The 18,399-nt window shown below is 38.0% G+C and overlaps 1 protein-coding gene across 1 annotated transcript in view; it reads right to left on the minus strand.

The window, feature by feature from the left end:
• LOC116407817 (ATP-binding cassette sub-family A member 12-like) overlaps positions 1-18,399 on the minus strand; it is a 50,925-nt gene that overhangs the window by 14,290 nt on the left and 18,236 nt on the right. The window contains exons 14-18 of the mRNA XM_031893857.1: positions 15,283-15,410; positions 6,758-6,935; positions 5,258-5,373; positions 4,156-4,327; positions 1,566-1,819 (exon numbers count right to left, since the gene is read on the minus strand). Coding sequence (XP_031749717.1) covers positions 1,566-1,819; positions 4,156-4,327; positions 5,258-5,373; positions 6,758-6,935; positions 15,283-15,410 — 848 coding nt within the window. The remainder of the gene's footprint in view (positions 1-1,565; positions 1,820-4,155; positions 4,328-5,257; positions 5,374-6,757; positions 6,936-15,282; positions 15,411-18,399) is intronic.

Here is an 18,399-nt window from a genome sequence, read left to right on the forward strand (position 1 = left end):
CATTATCTGATCCATCTTTACATTACAGCCTATGGAGATCAGATTTTGTAGGATCCTACGAAATCTTATGCTTTTGCGTGGTGTTGCATGACAAGATCAGATAAAATCTGACCCACACAATCTAAGCGCTCATGAAGTTTAGCCCTTAAACAGAAAGCTAAACCAATAATATCATAGAAAGAAAGTTTCCTTTTCAGTTTCCTTTCAGCTGGTGTACAGACTAGGCAGGAAATAATCAAGGGTAATCAAAGGTTTTGATAATTTGGTAATTTCCAGGCAAAAGATCAGGGCAGACAGCTGTCAATCGCAGTCAGGAGTCAAATCAGGAAGATCAGGAGCTAAAAATCAGTCAATCAGGAGTTATAGGGCACCCAGGAACACACATGAGTTGAACCTATGCTCAGGCATTGAATTCGGGTCCTCGGTGCACTTTTATGTAGAATTTTGGTGCCAGACATGACACAATGACATCACACAATTACGCACTGATCACTGCGCTGGAACTGCGACCCACATGGCACCCATGGGCACTGGAGAAGAGAGGAGCGCTGTCGGGTGCTCTTCAAACAGCTTTACAATACTTGCTAATCTTAAGGTATCTGTCATTTTTACTAAGTGCTAACAGTTAGTAAATCAGTCCCAAAATACTCCATTAGCTCTTGCTTCAATCTAACCAAGTACTTAATACCAAATAAGTGCTTGTTTAGAGTAATGGGTTTTTTTTTTTGCTATTTAATTTCTTTAATTACGGGGCTATTTTTTTTTATTAGTGGGGTTTTGTCTGGCCACAGGTGCTTGTTGTAAGGGCGGGGGGGGGGGTGGCGGCTGCGTCGTTAGTGTGCCCGCAGGTGCTTGTGGTGACAGAACTGCACAATATATACCATACTTCTAACATTTGCCCCTTCCTCTAATACCTATGGAGCAAATGCAGAGCAGTGTAGCATTTTTGGTTTGTCAGCCCGCAGGTGCTGGGGTAAGAGGGGGGGTATGACTGGTGGTGGTTTGTGAGGGGGGGGGGGCTTGTGCTTTTTAGCAATAGCCCATACAGCCCCTGCTGGACAAGATGGCGGTGCCGTTCACTGAAACAAGTATGTAGTTTCTAGTATGTGTATCTCTGTAAATCTTTTATTAGGCAAGCCAGAAATATAGCGTTTTTACACAGCAAAAGTAGTACTATTTAAAAGTGTGCTTAATAGATTTTGACTTTCCTTGTCCTTTAAGCATTATAAAGCTTAAACTGATCCTTGCTGTACTCTGCAGTGCCCAATGGCAATGGGTAGCGAGAGCGGGAAGGATGGTTGATTACAAAACCTGATCTTATGAAATATTGGCCTGGTGGCAAGTAAGTAAGTAAGTAACCTTACTTGTTATAATAGCACCCTGGTAGTGAAATTTTCAGGGCTAGCAAGTCCGTATAAACTGTTGCCAGCCAAACCCTTTGTGTGATACTTTCCCAACATGTACATGTTTTAGAAATTTGTGTTTGAATACATTTTCAACAATTAGCCTGCATCAGAAATAAAACATCATATGAATACTCTTACATTTAACAATGTATTACTTACTTGAAACTGAAAATGATTCCATCATTGATTAGCAATCTCAACAGAAAGCAAAATGCTCCTTGGATAGCCATGGCAGAAAGTATCCAGCCTAAAATATCCATGCTAAAAATATTGGTTGTGCTTGTACCTCCATAGACTGCTACCTGCATTTGTTGGGATTGCTGCTGAGACAGCATTATCATTCCAAACCCAAAGCAGAACTGAGGGAAAACCTTAAAAACATCTATGAGAACATTGTAGGTCTGATTCAGGCTCTAGAATGAAAAACAAAAAGAAGTCATGGCAGTATTGTACAAATTACAACCAAATGTCCCTGGTAATAAGTGAGAATGAGGAAGGAACTATAAGAGAACAACTCTTGCTTGTCCTTCTTCTAGCCAATAGAAATAGTTTTCTCTGTGTAAACTTGTATTCTTTTTATTTAACTTAAACTAGTGAGCTTCACTAGAGCTTAGGGTTGATTGATATAATAAAGAAAATGTTTTTACAATTTTGATACAAAAAATCCAGAGTGCATCAGAATATTTTTTGGACTATGGTAATGGAGGGGGAGGGCTGATTCATCATCTGATTTGCACCTGGTGAAAAGTTTTAGCCAAGGACTGCAGGCCTGTTCTTCAAAAGTCTTTTTGGAGCAAATGTAAACTTGTATTCTTTTTATTTAACTTATACTAATAAGATTCAGTAGAGTTTAGGGGCAGTTGCCTAGCACTAGAGGTGGCCATACACGCTAAGATCCGCTTGCTTGGCGATACCGGTGGACAATATTGGGCTCATTTGGTCGCCCAAACAATCAAATTAGAGCGACGGGTATAGTCGTCCACCGATGCGGTCCCTGATCCAAGTGCCCGATCGAGATTTGGCTGATTTCATGCCAGATGTTGGTCGGGCAGGCTCGTTGTTAGTGCCCATGCACGGGCCGATAAGCTGCCAAATCAGTCTAAGGGGCCGATATTGGCAGCTAGAATCGGCCTGTGTATGGCCACCTTAAGTAAGAAGGAGGCAGAGGTGGGAAAAGTAAAAAGGGATTGAGTAGACCAAATTGGGACATTTTACATTTTGTTTCATGATAATTGGACCTCTTTGGATTATAATAAAGATTCACACAGGCACAACAGCGTTTTCAGCAGGGTGAACCCTTGGGGAAATGAACATTTTGGGGCAACACCCCTGCTTGACAATGGGGTGTTGCAAGGATTTACCCTGCTGAAAACACTGTTGTGTGCCTGTGTGAATCCTTATTATTATACTGTATAGGGGGTGCCGATTTTCTGCCCATGGAGTACTGGGCATACCTCATCATAGACAGGCTAGGGTGTGCGAGAGCTGCATTAGTCACCTTTTTGGGTTATAGCATCATTTGTCTGTTGTGTCTTGTACTTGCCCAAGCACCCAGCACCAAAACTCCAGAAATCTGTCTTCTACCATTGCCTCTCTCATGTTATTTTCATCATAATATACAGCGCCAGATTTGTTATATGGGTGCCTTGAGGCCATCCCCATTCGCGCCCCATTTTAACTCACATACAGAGCTGTGGGGAGAGGTCCCTTTTACTCTGTATGTGAGCAAAATTTCAGTGTCCCCCCTATGCCGCCACCAAATTTGTGCCGCCCTAGGCCTGGGCCTTTGTGGCCTTGTCACAAATCCGGGCCTGATAATATATACAGTGTATAAAGAACTAATATGTTAGACAATGCTTTAGAGAGAATGATTAAAAAAGAACAGAATAGATCCATATAATGGCTGTGATGAAACTATGCATCTTGGAACCCAATAAATCATATCTTTAATTGTACAAATATTTTTTATAAATTATCTGAAACTACGGTTTGGTATTTAACATTTTTGTTCAGTGTTTTAGTGCCGATTTGTTCATTCATCCTTGCAATTCGCATTGGGTAATTTATTTATATTATATATATATACATATATATGTTTTGGTAAGGACCAGCACTCCAATATAAAAACAACAAAATGTCTTTATTTCACATAAAAATGTAACAAATAGTGCAAATTGTGCAAATGTAAGTCACTATTTGTTATGCTTGATAAAGGTCCTAATGTTGAACGAAACATTGGACACAAGTGGTATATGAAATAAGGACATTTTGTTGTTCCGAACGGGAAAAATTAGTATTTTTTCTAATTTATAGAACTTTGTATAATTTCCACAATATTTTCGTTAATTTCCGCAATTTTTTCGTGCTTTGCCTCAATTTGTGTGACAAAATTGTATTTGTCGTAATGACTACGAAAGTTTCAGAATTCATTCAAGCTTCAGTATCGTGACTTTCTTTTGGTTGGAGCTGCAGAGTGCCATTAAGTCCTATTTGAGCCTTCCAAAATTATGCATTGAAGGTTCAATGTCAGAAAGGTTTTTGCGCTGTTTACGATCGTTCGTATACAAAAAAATTCTGAATTTTTGCCAATCGTACTTTTAATTATCCAAAATTCGGACTTTGATAAATCTGCCCCTTACTGTATATATAATCTCAGTAAGAAACATGATTTGTCATATACATCTACTTAAATGGATTTCTGGAACCCTTCTGGTATTTTGGTATAGAAAAATAAAAAGAGTTAAATTACTTGGTAATTACTATCAGATGGGGACTTCTCAAAAAGAAGGTAAAAAATGATAGAGGTGGAGATGATGGTATTGATGCCAATAAACAGGTTGATGGAAACATATGTAATGAATGCATTTCCAGGACTCTTGAATATTCCCGCAAGAAGATACATCCATGAAAAAGTGACAAAGCTGAAAATAAAAAGATTCATATAAAGAACATAAGATTCATACATTTTGTATGTTTTAGAGTTGTGTTAAGCTGAACTGAATATAACCCTAGAAGACTGAACATTTTTTCACAATTTTTTGTCTTTTCTCAAATACAAATATGCAAGTTTGTGTTCAGATGTATTTTGCAATTCAACCAAATAGTTTGTGGAAGATTCATGATTAAGCCATCATGGTGCAATCCAAGGGGTCTGCTTATTAAAGTGTGTAAAGAATGGCGCAGTAATACACTTGCTTGCTAGTACTGGTTGTAAAAAAATGCACAGTCGCAACAATTGGTGTTATTATTGCCGCTTTAGATGATCAGAGTTTATTAAGATTGGTGCCATGTCCAGGTGGTGACACTTTTATATGGTTACACTCTATTAAAGTCTTGTGTTTTTTTGTGTTTTATTTACACCAGCATTTTTTTTAAATACAGTATGCAATTTATGGATGTGTCTCATTTAATAATTTCTTTTATTCTGAAAGGAAAAGATTGCACTAGGGCATAAATATTTAGGTAGGTGAGCCTTAACAGCCCATAGCAAGGAATGCGTTCAGCTGCTCAGAGTAGTCGAACACATTCTGACAAAACTGACCTTGATCTCCTTTGATAAATGTTTAAATTTGTAAAACACTTTTCTGACAGTCAGAAAAGTATTAATAACCCTGTGAAAATATTGAACCTCTGGGGATCCTTCAGTTCAATATTTAATTCATCTGCATCCTACACTTTTTCACAGGCCCCTTAGTCTGCTTCCTTAGTGGATTTTTCCTCTCAACATTTGTATCTCACTATTACAAATTATACCCTACAGTCAAGGTTGACAAATGTGTTGCCTAAGCCATGGCAGCATTTGGCTATTGTGTGTCCAACAAATAAAAAGTTGTTTAGGGACTATTACTCACCCGAATAATATAAAAAGCAAAGACATTACACCCAGGTTGGGGTAGTTGTAGAATGTTGGCAGTTTGAATATGGCTATTGTTGCTATGGAGAGGGAGACTGGTATGAGGTAGATGATCTGCAAGGCATAAACATTGCTATTTGTTAATCTGAGCAATAAATCACTGCTGAAATTGGACATAAACCAGGCAATACCAATTTTCTTACAAAAACACAGTTCACTTCCACACATACCACCAGGTGCTTGGATTGGAAGACATACAGTAATGTTCATAGTTGATCACAGTTCATCTTCATTGTCACAGAAGAAGATACCAAGATCATCTGTATTCATCTGTATCTGTTACTTATTCAACTACTATATACCTTTTTACCCTTTTAACTATATGCATTTCCTATTTACTTGCATTAGCTGGAAAGTATTTATAATAATTTGAGCTAACTGCATGAATAAAACATTTAGATTAATAACAGGGAGCACCAAATGCACAATAAATGGCTGCAAACTGCATGGGTCAGTCATGAAGGCACCATACTGTGACATCCAGTGACTGACACTGACAGATATCACATCCCAGTAAAGATCTTTGCAAGGACATGTGCTGTGACATCTGACAACACACACAACACTGAGTTGGCCCAGTTTTTCCAAATACTTTTTCCTGCTATATATACTCAGTCTACAACTAAGCCTTCTTATTTAGTAATGGCACAGCCGGAAAAATAACTGAACCTGTTTCTTTATTTATTGTGGTGCCCTGTTCGTATAATATCCAAAGTTTATTGTGGAGTTTGGCCATGCCTATTGGGGCTAATGACGTGTGTGATATAAGTAATGGAATAACTGCATTCAAGACAAACTGCATTGTGACTGAAGACAAGCAAACTGACTATGAATGGCATTTTACATTAGTGTCTTTAAACAAGTGCCTAGGGCTGTAGTAACAAAAACGCTTTCAGCTAAATGGTCAGTTTGGCTTTTTGAACAATTGGAAATATTTTTAAATAATTCGCTGAAAATAAACTAGATTTTAAACTCCCAGGGTGAATGTTATACTGTTATCCACTCAAAATCTTCAAATGATTGCTCTAATTCCTGTAACTAAATGATCATGTTCCTGTAGTGTAATCTTGTAGTGCTATAGCGCTGTGAGTAAAATTTGGCAGTTGTCTTGATTGGGTGACTGCCTTCCTCTTGATCAAAATAGTGTTTACTGAAATGCTGAACTTTAAGGATATGAGTCTATTCCCATCAACAATAAATATGTAAGGCAGAACCAATAGAAATATCAGAGGTTTATATAGGATAACACAATATGTAAGGAGAGAAGACTTAGTGGATAAGTTTGATAATGTTAGTAAATGTAAAGAAAATAAATAGCTTAAAGAGAGTCTGAGTCATAGTGGATAAAAGTCCTAAGTACTTAATGTTGGTAGGCTTTGTTAAACAGGAGATGGTCACAAAGGTAATAAAGAAAAGGCACAGCAAAAAGTATAATTACCAAGTCATAGATGAAGTTTGTCACCCAATAGCAGGTCTCTCCAACACCAGCAATATGTTGCAGTCGCTTTGCCCCACTGTGATGCTCTTTAACCACATAAGTTGCAAAGCTTGCAGTTATGATGGAGTAACCGACCAGCACAGAGAGAGCAATTGAAGTATTCACCAAGGTAATAATACTGGAGAGAAGGAAGAATATATTTCCTAGGTGAAATGTCATGTCCAGATAGAAACTTAAACAGCAACATAGCGGAGTCTGGTACACAGTTAAAAACATAAGTAAGAGTGCCTAAGAAAACAGACAAGTAAATATATCTTCCACCTTACTGAGGCACGGCTCTCAAATTATGAGTGTGAACATAATGCCCAGAAATGCATTAAGGCTCTAACAGAAAGAGTAGTTTCTGAGGTCTGGAAATCCAAAGAGCAGAAAGCTACATAACAGGCAGAAACAGACATTTTGCATGCATTTTGAAGTTTTCAGTCAATCCTACTGTTTGTTTAAACTCCTAGCAACTGCTGAATTCGACGAAGCTCTATGAAGCTTCTCATTTACTTCAGCAGAATGTAAAATGTAAATCATTGCCTTTTCTGCCTAGCTGCAACCTCATGTTACATGAGAAATCTAAATTCCAGTGTAAATAAATATACCAAACACATACAATGTGAGGCTTATTTGCAAACAATTAAGTGTGTATTTTATTATATTTAAATGTACAGTAGAGATCTGCTGAAATAGAAACTGTCTATGATAGGCAATCACTTTTGCAGTTAAAGACTAATACTGTCTCAGTAGGCATTGTGAGAGCTTCATGGCAAAAAACATAACGAAAAAACTGCTGAAATGTATTTAAAATATCATAACTAAGTGGTACCCACTATATGGCAGATTGGGAATCTTGGAAATTCTATTAAATTTGTATTTCATTTTATTAGAAATTGTTTATATTTTCCTTTAATTTAGCACAATGAGCTATTCACATAGTGCTGTTTATTTCCTTTGACGTACTACTTTCTAAATTTATCCACATTCATAAAACAAGAATTAAAAAAAAAATGTTACAATTGCATGATCAAAGAAATCAAATCAGGGAAAGCCAGATAAAAACTTAGCATTTAATCAGGCATTCATATTAAATATGGAAATCATAACACACGATGTGAAAGTAGTGTATAGCCACTATTAGATTTACTAGATTTAGTGCCGCCTATGCATTTACAGCTGAACTGCAATCACCCTGGGCTAGCAATGAGCAATTTCTATGCTAAAAGTATATTTACTAAATGGAGACAGCTACAACATTGTAGTCTGTGCGCTCTTCTTTTTTGTGCTAAGTAGCAGAAATATCCAATTTTGGGTTTGTAGAAGATATCACATGTCTGCTTGGGATGTGCCTTATACATTAACTTTACCTTATCTTCCAATAGCACCTGGTCTGTAGATTATAGCATGATACTACTGCCATAAGGGTCATATTAGCCCTAGGTACAGGTAGAACATCCTAGTTAAAATAAAATATAGACTGAGTATCAACATAATTATTTTAGGTCTGTTTTGTTCTTTAGTTTTGGGATCTGATGGCTTTCAAACTGATCCTGTTGGATTTGGAGAAAAGCAAGTTCCTCAATATGCACAGATACTTTGTAATTTAACATAAATCGTTCTTACATAAATTCTGGCATCTGAGTTCCAGAAAGAGGTTTGCTGGCGACAGAAATGCCTATAACAGAAATAGTCATCAGTTTGGCATCCCTCAAATGAGCACTTGAAATGTAACATTTTCAACAAGTTTTCTTCTTAATATGTGACAATAGATAATGATGGACATAGCTGTATGTTATCTCCCTCACTTTAAAGGACATGTAAAGCCTACATTTTCCAACCATGTAAGTTGGGCACATCTCCCCCACCCACACTGCATCATTTGTACTGCATATTTCCCCTCCAATCACCAGCTCCATTACATTTTCCTAAAACAAATGGCAGCTTTCACCTGACGGCCATTTTCCCTCTGAAATCAGTGACATTTACATCTGCAAACAGCGTGTGTGCACCGTAAAGTTAATGCAATGTAAAATGTTTTGGGATGCCTGTAAGGAGTAAGTTACAGTAGTCAAGGCAGGAAATGATTTGATTTGAGCAAAATCTATGTTCAGGGCTGAATCGAGGTAGAATTTCTAGGCTGAGGTAGAATTTCTATTGTTTTTACCTCCTTATCTGAAGATTCAGCCCTGAACGTCAGTTGAGGGTGGAAACTAACTTTCGTGCGACCAATGGTGGCACGAAAGATCGAATCGCTATGTGTATGGCTACATTTAGAATATATATATTAGTTATCGACTGGGGTGAGAGCGTGGGGTTGGGCGAGTGCTACAGGTTTTATATATTTATTTGCTTATTTTAACTGTGAGTATGGAGGAGACTGAAACATTGGCCTGGTATTTTTAAGAGAGTAAATAAAGAAAAATTTTTGCTTTTTAATCTTAAAAGGGTCCTGGTGTATTTTTGGATAATTAGGAGCTATTAGGTAGCACCGGGGTCATTTATGCTGTTGGTATGATATGCTGAAAAACTATGGACTGCACATATATAAGTATATATATACAGGAACAGAAGGAGCACACCCTTCAAGCGATCAAATGCCCTAGGTGCTGGTCAAAAATAAGTAATAAAAGAACAAAGTACCGCACACATAGGGACTTGTGAAAAAAAACAAAAAAGCATTTATTGAAAGAAATCCGACGTTTCGAGCACCAACTGTGCTCTTCCTCAGGGACAAAGGAAGAGCACATTTGGTGCTCGAAATGTCGGATTTCCTTCAATAAATACTTTTTTGTTTTTTTCACAAGTCCCTATGTGTGCGGTACTCTGTTCTTTTAAATATATATATACATATGTACAGTATGTCTGTAAAGAGTGTCCAGTTTTACCAGAGTGATCTACTAAGCTTGTTAGCACATATGATTATATATTATACAGTTTGTATGTTCTCCATATGTCTGCGTGGGTTTCCCCAGGATACTCTGGTTTCTTTCCACACTTAAAAAACATAAAAGCAGGTTGATCATAGTGTGCACGAATGTGATAAAGAAAGTTCCTTATGTAAATAAAAGATAATAATCAAAAATAATATAGAAACATATTTGGTAAGAAGTTAAAAGAATCAAAATGTATTTATGCCTTGTCATTTTTAATGACCTATACGAACTAGCAGCACAACCCTTGTCTTTTTTTATTGCTATAAAGATACAAATCAATGTTCTGTAGTTGGCACCAATTTCAAAAAATCCATTAAACAAAATATATCCACAAAGATTAGATTAAGTTCCTTGGGATAATCCAGGTGCCATATTTTGCATCTGCTTTTCAGCATGGAGTCTAAATCTTCTTCAGTTCTAAAGCTGCAAATTTATGGTTTAGAAATCCATTTTCATTCAATTTTATTATTATTTTATTATGGAACCACTAAGCCCAACCTTGAAAATAGGATTTGATCCTTTTTCAAATCCCCGAAGCTTCAGCACCCTTTTATCTGGCCATTTTAATTCAGGGGGATTTTTTTTTTATTCTAGTGCATTTTATCTCTATTAATACTTCTACTGGCAGCTTTTTCTCAGTAGGATACAAGAGAGGCAGAAACAAGCACTGGAGTGGGATGGGGGTAATACATAGACTGTTTAGAAGGAGAAACAGCTAATAATTTGCTCTATAGAACTCACAATCAAAGCTATAAGCCTGTTATTACCATTAGTATAGTTTGTTCCTCAAATAAAATATTCCAATGTCATTAAAGCAAATTGTTCCTAGGAGTGGTTTGACCTAAACAAGGGAGTATTTGAACATGAGGATCAAATGAATGTGATCAAATGTATATGAATAACAGCTAAAGTGCACAGTACTCAACTACTAGGCTGTGGTTGTTTGAAATTCAGGTGGAATATGAATTGTATCTTTGAACAACAACCCTTATTTATTTTTAAAGATTATGCACCTTATTTATAAAGGGATAGAGGAGTAATTTGACTATTCTGACACACATTGACAGTTGCTATTAGTATCAGCTATTTATAAAGTTTAAAAAGGTTGTCAGTAAAGTCAGAGAAAAGTGAAGTGGTTATTGAAGTAGTAACGCAAACACTGTCAGTGTGTTGGCAATGTAATTTCAGTGTTGTTTTTGGCTAAAATGGATGTGAACGTTCTTTATACAGGTATCCGACCCCTTATCCGGAAACCCGTTATCCAGAAAGTTCCGAATTACGGAAAGCCTGTCTCCCATAGACTGCATTATAAGCAAATAATTCAGAATTTTAAAACTGATTTCCTTTTTCTATGTAGAAATAAAACCGTACCTTGTAATGGATCCCAATTAAGATATAAATAATCCTTATTGGATGCAAAACAATCCTATTGGGTTTAATTAATGTTTTATTGATTTTTTAGTAGACTTAAGGTATTGAGATCCAAATAACGGAAAGACCCTTTATCCGGAATACCCTTGGTCACGAGCATTCTGGATAATGGGTCCTATACCTGTACTGGTTTTTATCAGTAAATTACCACAGTTGTGTATACACCGAACATTCCTTCTCTGCTTATCACCATGTTTATATACAGTATATTTGTAACCATATTGCTTGCCTCTACTGAAGCAATGGTAAAACCACCAATACTCATATAAGGTATTTCTCTTTGTGAAGAAATGTAAAGATGAACTCATGGTATTTCCCATATAGTCAAGGCAGCGAAGTGCTTGCAAACTATTCAGCGGATTAGCATTGGATTTACCCCATTGGCCAAGTCTAACTGATATCTAGCTATTAATAAATAATAATAAATTATCATTGAGGTTATAAATTTGAGTTGGGAGAGGACTGTATGAAGCCACTGATGTGGCCCCCTTCTGATGAGTCTCTCTCTAGGCCTCTAATATATTCCAAATATTCGGGTTATCCTGATTAAGCCAAGCACATAGTGGCCAAATTTGATTTGGTACATCCAGCACCCAACATATAGATTGTCCAGTCATGGTGTCCAACAAGTGGATTTGACCAGCTTTTAGTTTGTCAAGCTGAAACGCTATCTTTTTGTTTGACCTGCTATTATAGTGTGCTTCAGTATCATTTCACTGTGAATCCTGCCATAAATATATGTTGACAATGGACAGATGTAATGCACAAGCAATTGACAAACAAAGCATCAATTCATCCACATTGTTTCCTAAAGAATGAATAACTATTTTTAGCCACACTGGAACAGGCGCAGTAGCAGCAAGCAACTGGACTCAAGGGAATCTCCCTGGCTTTATGGCAGAGAAGCTAAAAGCCGTAATCATGATGAATAGTGGTATAATTAAGCTGTAATGTCAGTGGGATTGAATGCAGGACCTGCATAATGGCCTCTCACTGCAAGATAAATGTAAGCCTAAATCTAACGTGTTTATGGAAAATAAGCGGTGTCTAGAGATCATCAAAATGCTTTATTTTCTCACTGAAAAAACCACAAGCACTCCAAAGAATCCATTCCACCCTTGCTATTGTTTGTATTGTTGCTAAGTTACTAAACTTTTATTACATTTTTATCGGCTGCAGCCCATAGCTCAATGGGAGGTTAGATAACTGCATAATCGAGTGCCTAGATTTCAAATAGTAAGCTATTTATTCATCTTATGTCAGACACATTTTTATGGAAGAACCCTAAAACAGCTTTTGTAAATTTTGATCAACTCTTTGAGGCCTAAAGTGTAATACATATTTTGCCTGTGAATCAAACACAGCTCATAGCACAGAATCTTATATTAAGGGTGAGTCATTGTTCAACCCATACATGCATTTGGTTATGGAACAATTGCCTTGTACATTATAACGGTAAGCATGTTAATCCCAAATCTCTATCCACTTGATATGTATGAGCTATGGTTAGCTACCAATGGCTGAACAACAACCTTGGCTATGATAGGGATAAGGGGACTGGTATTTAAGCAGGTTTTGGCTAATACATGATTCCAGGAAGGATTACTTACTGTATTGGTCAGATTCATTGCTTGGTAAATTGGATCTCAGAAGGAAATTGTTGAAACTGTTAATGAATGCTGGGAGACTGTGAGGACCATCATTGTTAAACCAGACCTGGCCAATCAGGGAGACCAAATGAGTATTAGAGACCACACAATACTAACACACACAAAAATTGTATTTTACTGCATTTACTGTGAGTTGCTCTGCAACTGAAAACATGCAATGGTGCGCAGGAACAGAAACAATTAAACCATTAACTACTAATAGCAATTATAATAATTTAATAGTAAATATAACACAATACATTATATATAATTTGCATAATGCATTTAAGGGGTAGTTCACCTTAGAATTAACTTTTGGTATGATGTAGAAAATAGTATATGGTAAATTTCTATGCTTATCTTATGCTAAGAGATAGGCAACGAAAAGTAACAAATCACCTGAAACTGCCTCTCCCTTTATTAACATTCAGATCTTTGCATATAAGGGTGAAGACACACACAGCTACTAGTAGCAGCTATATTTTCATGGCTACTTAACACCAAAAAATATCCTGCCATAGACAATACTGAGGGGCATATTCATCAAAGTACAACAGGTCCGAATACAAAAAATTTGTATTTTTTTTTTAAAGGTTACAACTTTTGCGTATTTTCTGTGACCTTTTCATACATTTGTGCGACTTTTTTGTACTTTGCGACAAAAAGCTCAACAAAAAAGCATGACAAAATCGTATTGTCGGGCCGAGTACAAAAGTTTCAGAATTCATTCAAGCTTCGGTATCGTGACTTTCCATTGAGCCCTATGGGAATCTTTCGTTGGGCCAGGTTGGAGCTGCAGAGTGCCATTGAGCCCTATGGGAGACTTTCCTTGGGCCAGGTTGGAGCTGCAGAGTGCCATTGAGCCCTATGGGAGACTTTCCTTGGGCCAGGTTGGAGCTGCAGAGTGCCATTGAGCCCTATGGGAGACTTTCCTTGGGCCAGGTTGGAGCTGCAGAGTGCCATTGAGCCCTATGGGTGACTTTCCTTGGGCCGGGTTGGAGCTGCAGAGTGCCATTGAGCCCTATGGGAGACTTTCCTTGGGCCAGGTTGGAGCTGCAGAGTGCCATTGAGCCCTATGGGAGACTTTCCTTGGGCCGGGTTGGAGCTGCAGAGTGCCATTGAGCCCTATGGGAGACTTTCCTTGGGCCAGGTTGGAGCTGCAGAGTGCCATTGAGCCCTATGGGAGACTTTCCTTGGGCCAGGTTGGAGCTGCAGAGTGCCATTGAGCCCTATGGGAGACTTTCCTTGGGCCGGGTTGGAGCTGCAGAGTGCCATTGAGCCCTATGGGAGACTTTCCTTGGGCCAGGTTGGAGCTGCAGAGTGCCATTGAGCCCTATGGGAGACTTTCCTTGGGCCAGGTTGGAGCTGCAGAGTGCCATTGAGCCCTATGGGAGACTTTCCTTGGGCCAGGTTGGAGCTACAGAGTGCCATTGAGTCCTAAGGGAGGCTTCCAATATCATGCATAGAAGGATCAAAGTCAGAAAGGTTTTCCTGCAGTTTACGATCGTTCAGATATGAAAAAAGTCGTACTTTTCGGGCATTATACGATAAGATACAATTTTTTTTGTATTTCAAGATACAAAATTTTTGTACTTTAGAAAGCACAACACAAAAAAAATCGTATTTAATACGAAAATCGTACTTTGATAAATGGGCCCCTGAGAATTGCCTCAGCTAAAACACATGTTGAGACTGTTATCAGTAAATGATCAGCAGTGCCTATTTTAGTAGCCACTACAAGTAGCTCCATGTGTCTTCACCCTTAAACACTTTACATGTGGTGATTTTAGTAACCTCTGCTTGTGTGGACATTTTGGTGTCTTATAATTCATTATCCTGTTTCTCATTTCCTGTCTAAACTGAGAGCAAGAATGGAGCAAGCAGTTTTACCATGTTATAATAAATGTATCACATGTTATTGTGCTTGTCTGACTGCTTCACCTAAAGTAACACAGCAGATTCATTAACCCACTGCTTTCCAAGAAGTTTATCTGGATTAATTGTTAAAAAAATGCCTTCTTCTGCATCTGTCATCTGTCTGTTATCTATGCATTCTATATGGGGAATTTTATAACAAAAACATTTTACAAGAAAAGCTATATTAGAATTCAGTTTTTTTGTTTTTTTTTAAAGCAATATCAATACAATATAAGTATTATGAATAACATTGTTACCTTGCTTATTGTCATATTTGGATTTTGAAATGTAAGTTCTTCCAGCTTAGTTGCTTCCCATGGGATTCCAAAGCTCCATCCTCCATATCTGCATATTTACATTTAGATGTGATTAATTTTCATCTACAGTAGGCATAGAGCAAGATAAACATTGCCCATTTTTGTTAAAACTGGAAATACAGTTTGCTCAGACTGAATCTGTAAACCAGCCATGGGTGTTTTGCTTCATACAGATAAGATTTTAGGGTTAGACACTGAAAGAACTGAGCAATCCTTATTTAGCTTGGGCTTACCGCTTTTGGATGAACTGCAAATTGGTGGTCAGGAGATAGCTTTCCATATTATATCCAGAGACATTATAAAGCATCTGCTCAGAGAAGGTCCGACGATGAGGTGGAGCAGCTGAAGATGCATCACATACCTGCATAATACAAAAAGTATGATGTACATTTTTATTGTATGATAATATAAAACAGATTATTTTCAAAGATTATTAGAAATTGTATTAGACTAAAGGTGGCCATACACTATAATACAGTATCTGCATGTTTGGCATAGTTGTCAAACAAGAGGATCTTTTCACTGATATGCCCACTAGTGATGAGCGAATTTTTTCTCCAGGCATGGATTCACAGCAAATTTACGCATTTCGCCATTGGCGAATTGTTTCGCGAAACTTCCGTGAAAATTTGCCGCGGAAAAATTTGTCGCACATAAAATTGGGTGGGGTCACATAAAAAAGGCGTGGTCGCATAACAAAAAGCGCGGGTGACAAAAAAGACGCAGGCGACAAAAAAAAATTGCGCAACAAATGCGTTTCGCGAATGTTTCGCCGTTTCGCAAATTTTCTTACCATTTCGCGAATTTTGTGGCGAAACAAAACGGGACAGATTCGCTCATCACTAATGCCCACATAAGGTGTGCATTATCAGAGTAATCCAATATTGGAGGGCCAAACAATCAAATTACAAAGACGGCAATTGGGTAAGTTGGATGATCCGATGAGAAAATCAAACCTTTCTGGTCGATATCTGGCCCAAAATTGGCCAGTAAGGTAGGTCTGTTGGGTAGTGCAGATAAGCAGATAAAAATTGAAGGGTGAAGACACATGGGGCTACTTAGTACCAGCGACTTGTCTTGTCTACTAAATGCCAGACAAGAGAGTTGTTAAAAACCACATAGAGACAATTATCAGTAAATGATCAGCATTGTCTATTTCTGTAGCCGTGACAAGTAGCTGCTACTAGTATCTCTGTGTCTTTACCTAAATCTGCCCATGTATGGCCATTTTAAGTTTTATTTAGACTGAGATTTTAAACAGGAGTGCATTACAGGATTACATTGTTTTTGATGCTACTGGTTTGGGTGTTTGCAGTGACCTTGGTTCCTTGTATGGAAGGGTCTATTTTGACTGGGCGTGGGTTATAACTTTCTATGCAGTGGCTTTGAAGTCAGTTCAAGTAAAGACAAGAGAAGAAGGGCATTTAAATGCACCAAAATCATTGCATGCTAAATTTATTTGTTGCCTGCTGACTTCAGTTCACAGCAAATAAAATGGAGCACCGATGGTGGGAAATTACACCATTGTAATGAAAGCGAAGGGATAATATGTGGACTCAAAAATATTGCAGTGATGAGAGGGTAAATGACCATTTGAATAGCCTTTACACATTGATGGCAGTGCATATTTGTGAAAAGGAGTCATGTCAGGGACACTAGGGTTGTAAGAAAAAATACAAAGGGTTTTACTAAGAATGTAGAAAAAGAGTAAAATTGCATCTTATGGGAGCTACATATCTCAGGGGCACATTTACTAATCCACAAACGGACCGAAAGCGGCCGAATTCGGTTTTTTCGTAATGATCGGTATTTTTGCGACTTTTTCGTCGCCATTGCCATTTTTCGTATTTTGCGCAACTTTTTCGCCGCCATTACGACTTTATCGTATATTTTCTGCTACTTTTTCGTCGCCGTTGTGAAAAAATCGGATTGGTTTTTCCGCCGTTTACAATTGCTCAATACGAAAAAAATCGATGAAAAAGTTGCACAAAATACAATAAAGTCGTGACGGCGACGAAAAAATTGTGCAAAATACGAAAAAAACGCGACATCGACAAAAAAGTCGCAAAATTTTCATTTCCAATCCGATTTTTTCCCATTCGGATTCGTGGATTTGTAAATGTGCCCCTCAGAGTTCCTGCAGACTCCAGCTAAGCATGCAATGATTTTGGTGCCTTTAAATGACCTTCTTCTCTTATGTCTTTTCTTGAACTGACTTCAAAGCCACTGCATATAAAGTTATAACCCACACCCAGTCAAAATAGACCCTTCCATACAAGGCACCAAGGTCACTGTAAACCAGTAGCACCACCAACAGTGTAATCCTTTAATGCACTCCTGTTTGAAATCTCAATCTAACTAGTTTGTGCATCATTCAAACCAGTACATGTAAAATCTACTAGACATTCCATAGTGCAGTTACAGAGTTGTGAGTTAATGAGAATTGTAGCAGATTTAAGAGAAATATCACATAATGTGAGGCTTTTATTTTATCTTTATTTCTCAAGTAATTACTAGCTGTGTACTGCACTGGTACAAGGGAAATCCAAGCACCTGAATGCCTCTAATTGCTCGATTTACTGTATGCGGGGAAAAAAAACTTTGAGGTATGTATTCGGTAACCGAGTCAAAGCATTCGTGGCCACATTATGAGAAAAGGCTGCATGAATTCTTTTTCTCCTAATGATATCCTCAAAAAGCACAACAAGTAAGGTTTACAAATTGGCCTCATAATTACAAGAAAAGGAAAAAAAAGAGTAAAACTCTTTTTACCTTTGCCTTCCAGTTGAAGAAATGCTGTCCAGCATGTGACTAATTGGTTGTAGGCATTCCTTAAAGTTGAACTATATCTCTTCCTATTATTTTTTCTCAGCTATGTACAGTGGTGCTTTAACCCTTTAAGTGCCACCCAACGCAAAATCTACAGTCTGTGGATAAAGGTACTGAAGTGCGACAGAACGTAGATTCTACATTGTGCTGCACTTCCAGGTTTGGGAGTAGAGAAGCGCTCCTTCACTCCCCGCTTGTTCCCCAGCACCTAGACAGCAAGCAGAGGCAGGGAACAAGTGGCCCCTGGGGCGCAATCGCACAAGGGCCCCATAGGAAATGACAGGCACGTTGTTACTACGTGCCCATCGTTTCCTGCTCTCCTGCCTCCCCCCCCAGCATCGCCCACTCACTGATCAGAGAAAGAAGCTGCTGCTTCGGGTCCTTGGTCCCTCCTGCCTTCTCCAGAATGATCTGTCTGCCTGCCAACCCCAGGTAATTGTAAAAAAGCACACAAACACACACTTATTACACTAATACATATTTATATTTACACACACGTATACATTTTGGGGGGTTTCACA

The sequence above is a fragment of the Xenopus tropicalis genome, chromosome 9 (assembly GCF_000004195.4).
Source record: "Xenopus tropicalis strain Nigerian chromosome 9, UCB_Xtro_10.0, whole genome shotgun sequence".
NCBI classification, from domain to species: Eukaryota; Metazoa; Chordata; class Amphibia; order Anura; family Pipidae; genus Xenopus; species Xenopus tropicalis.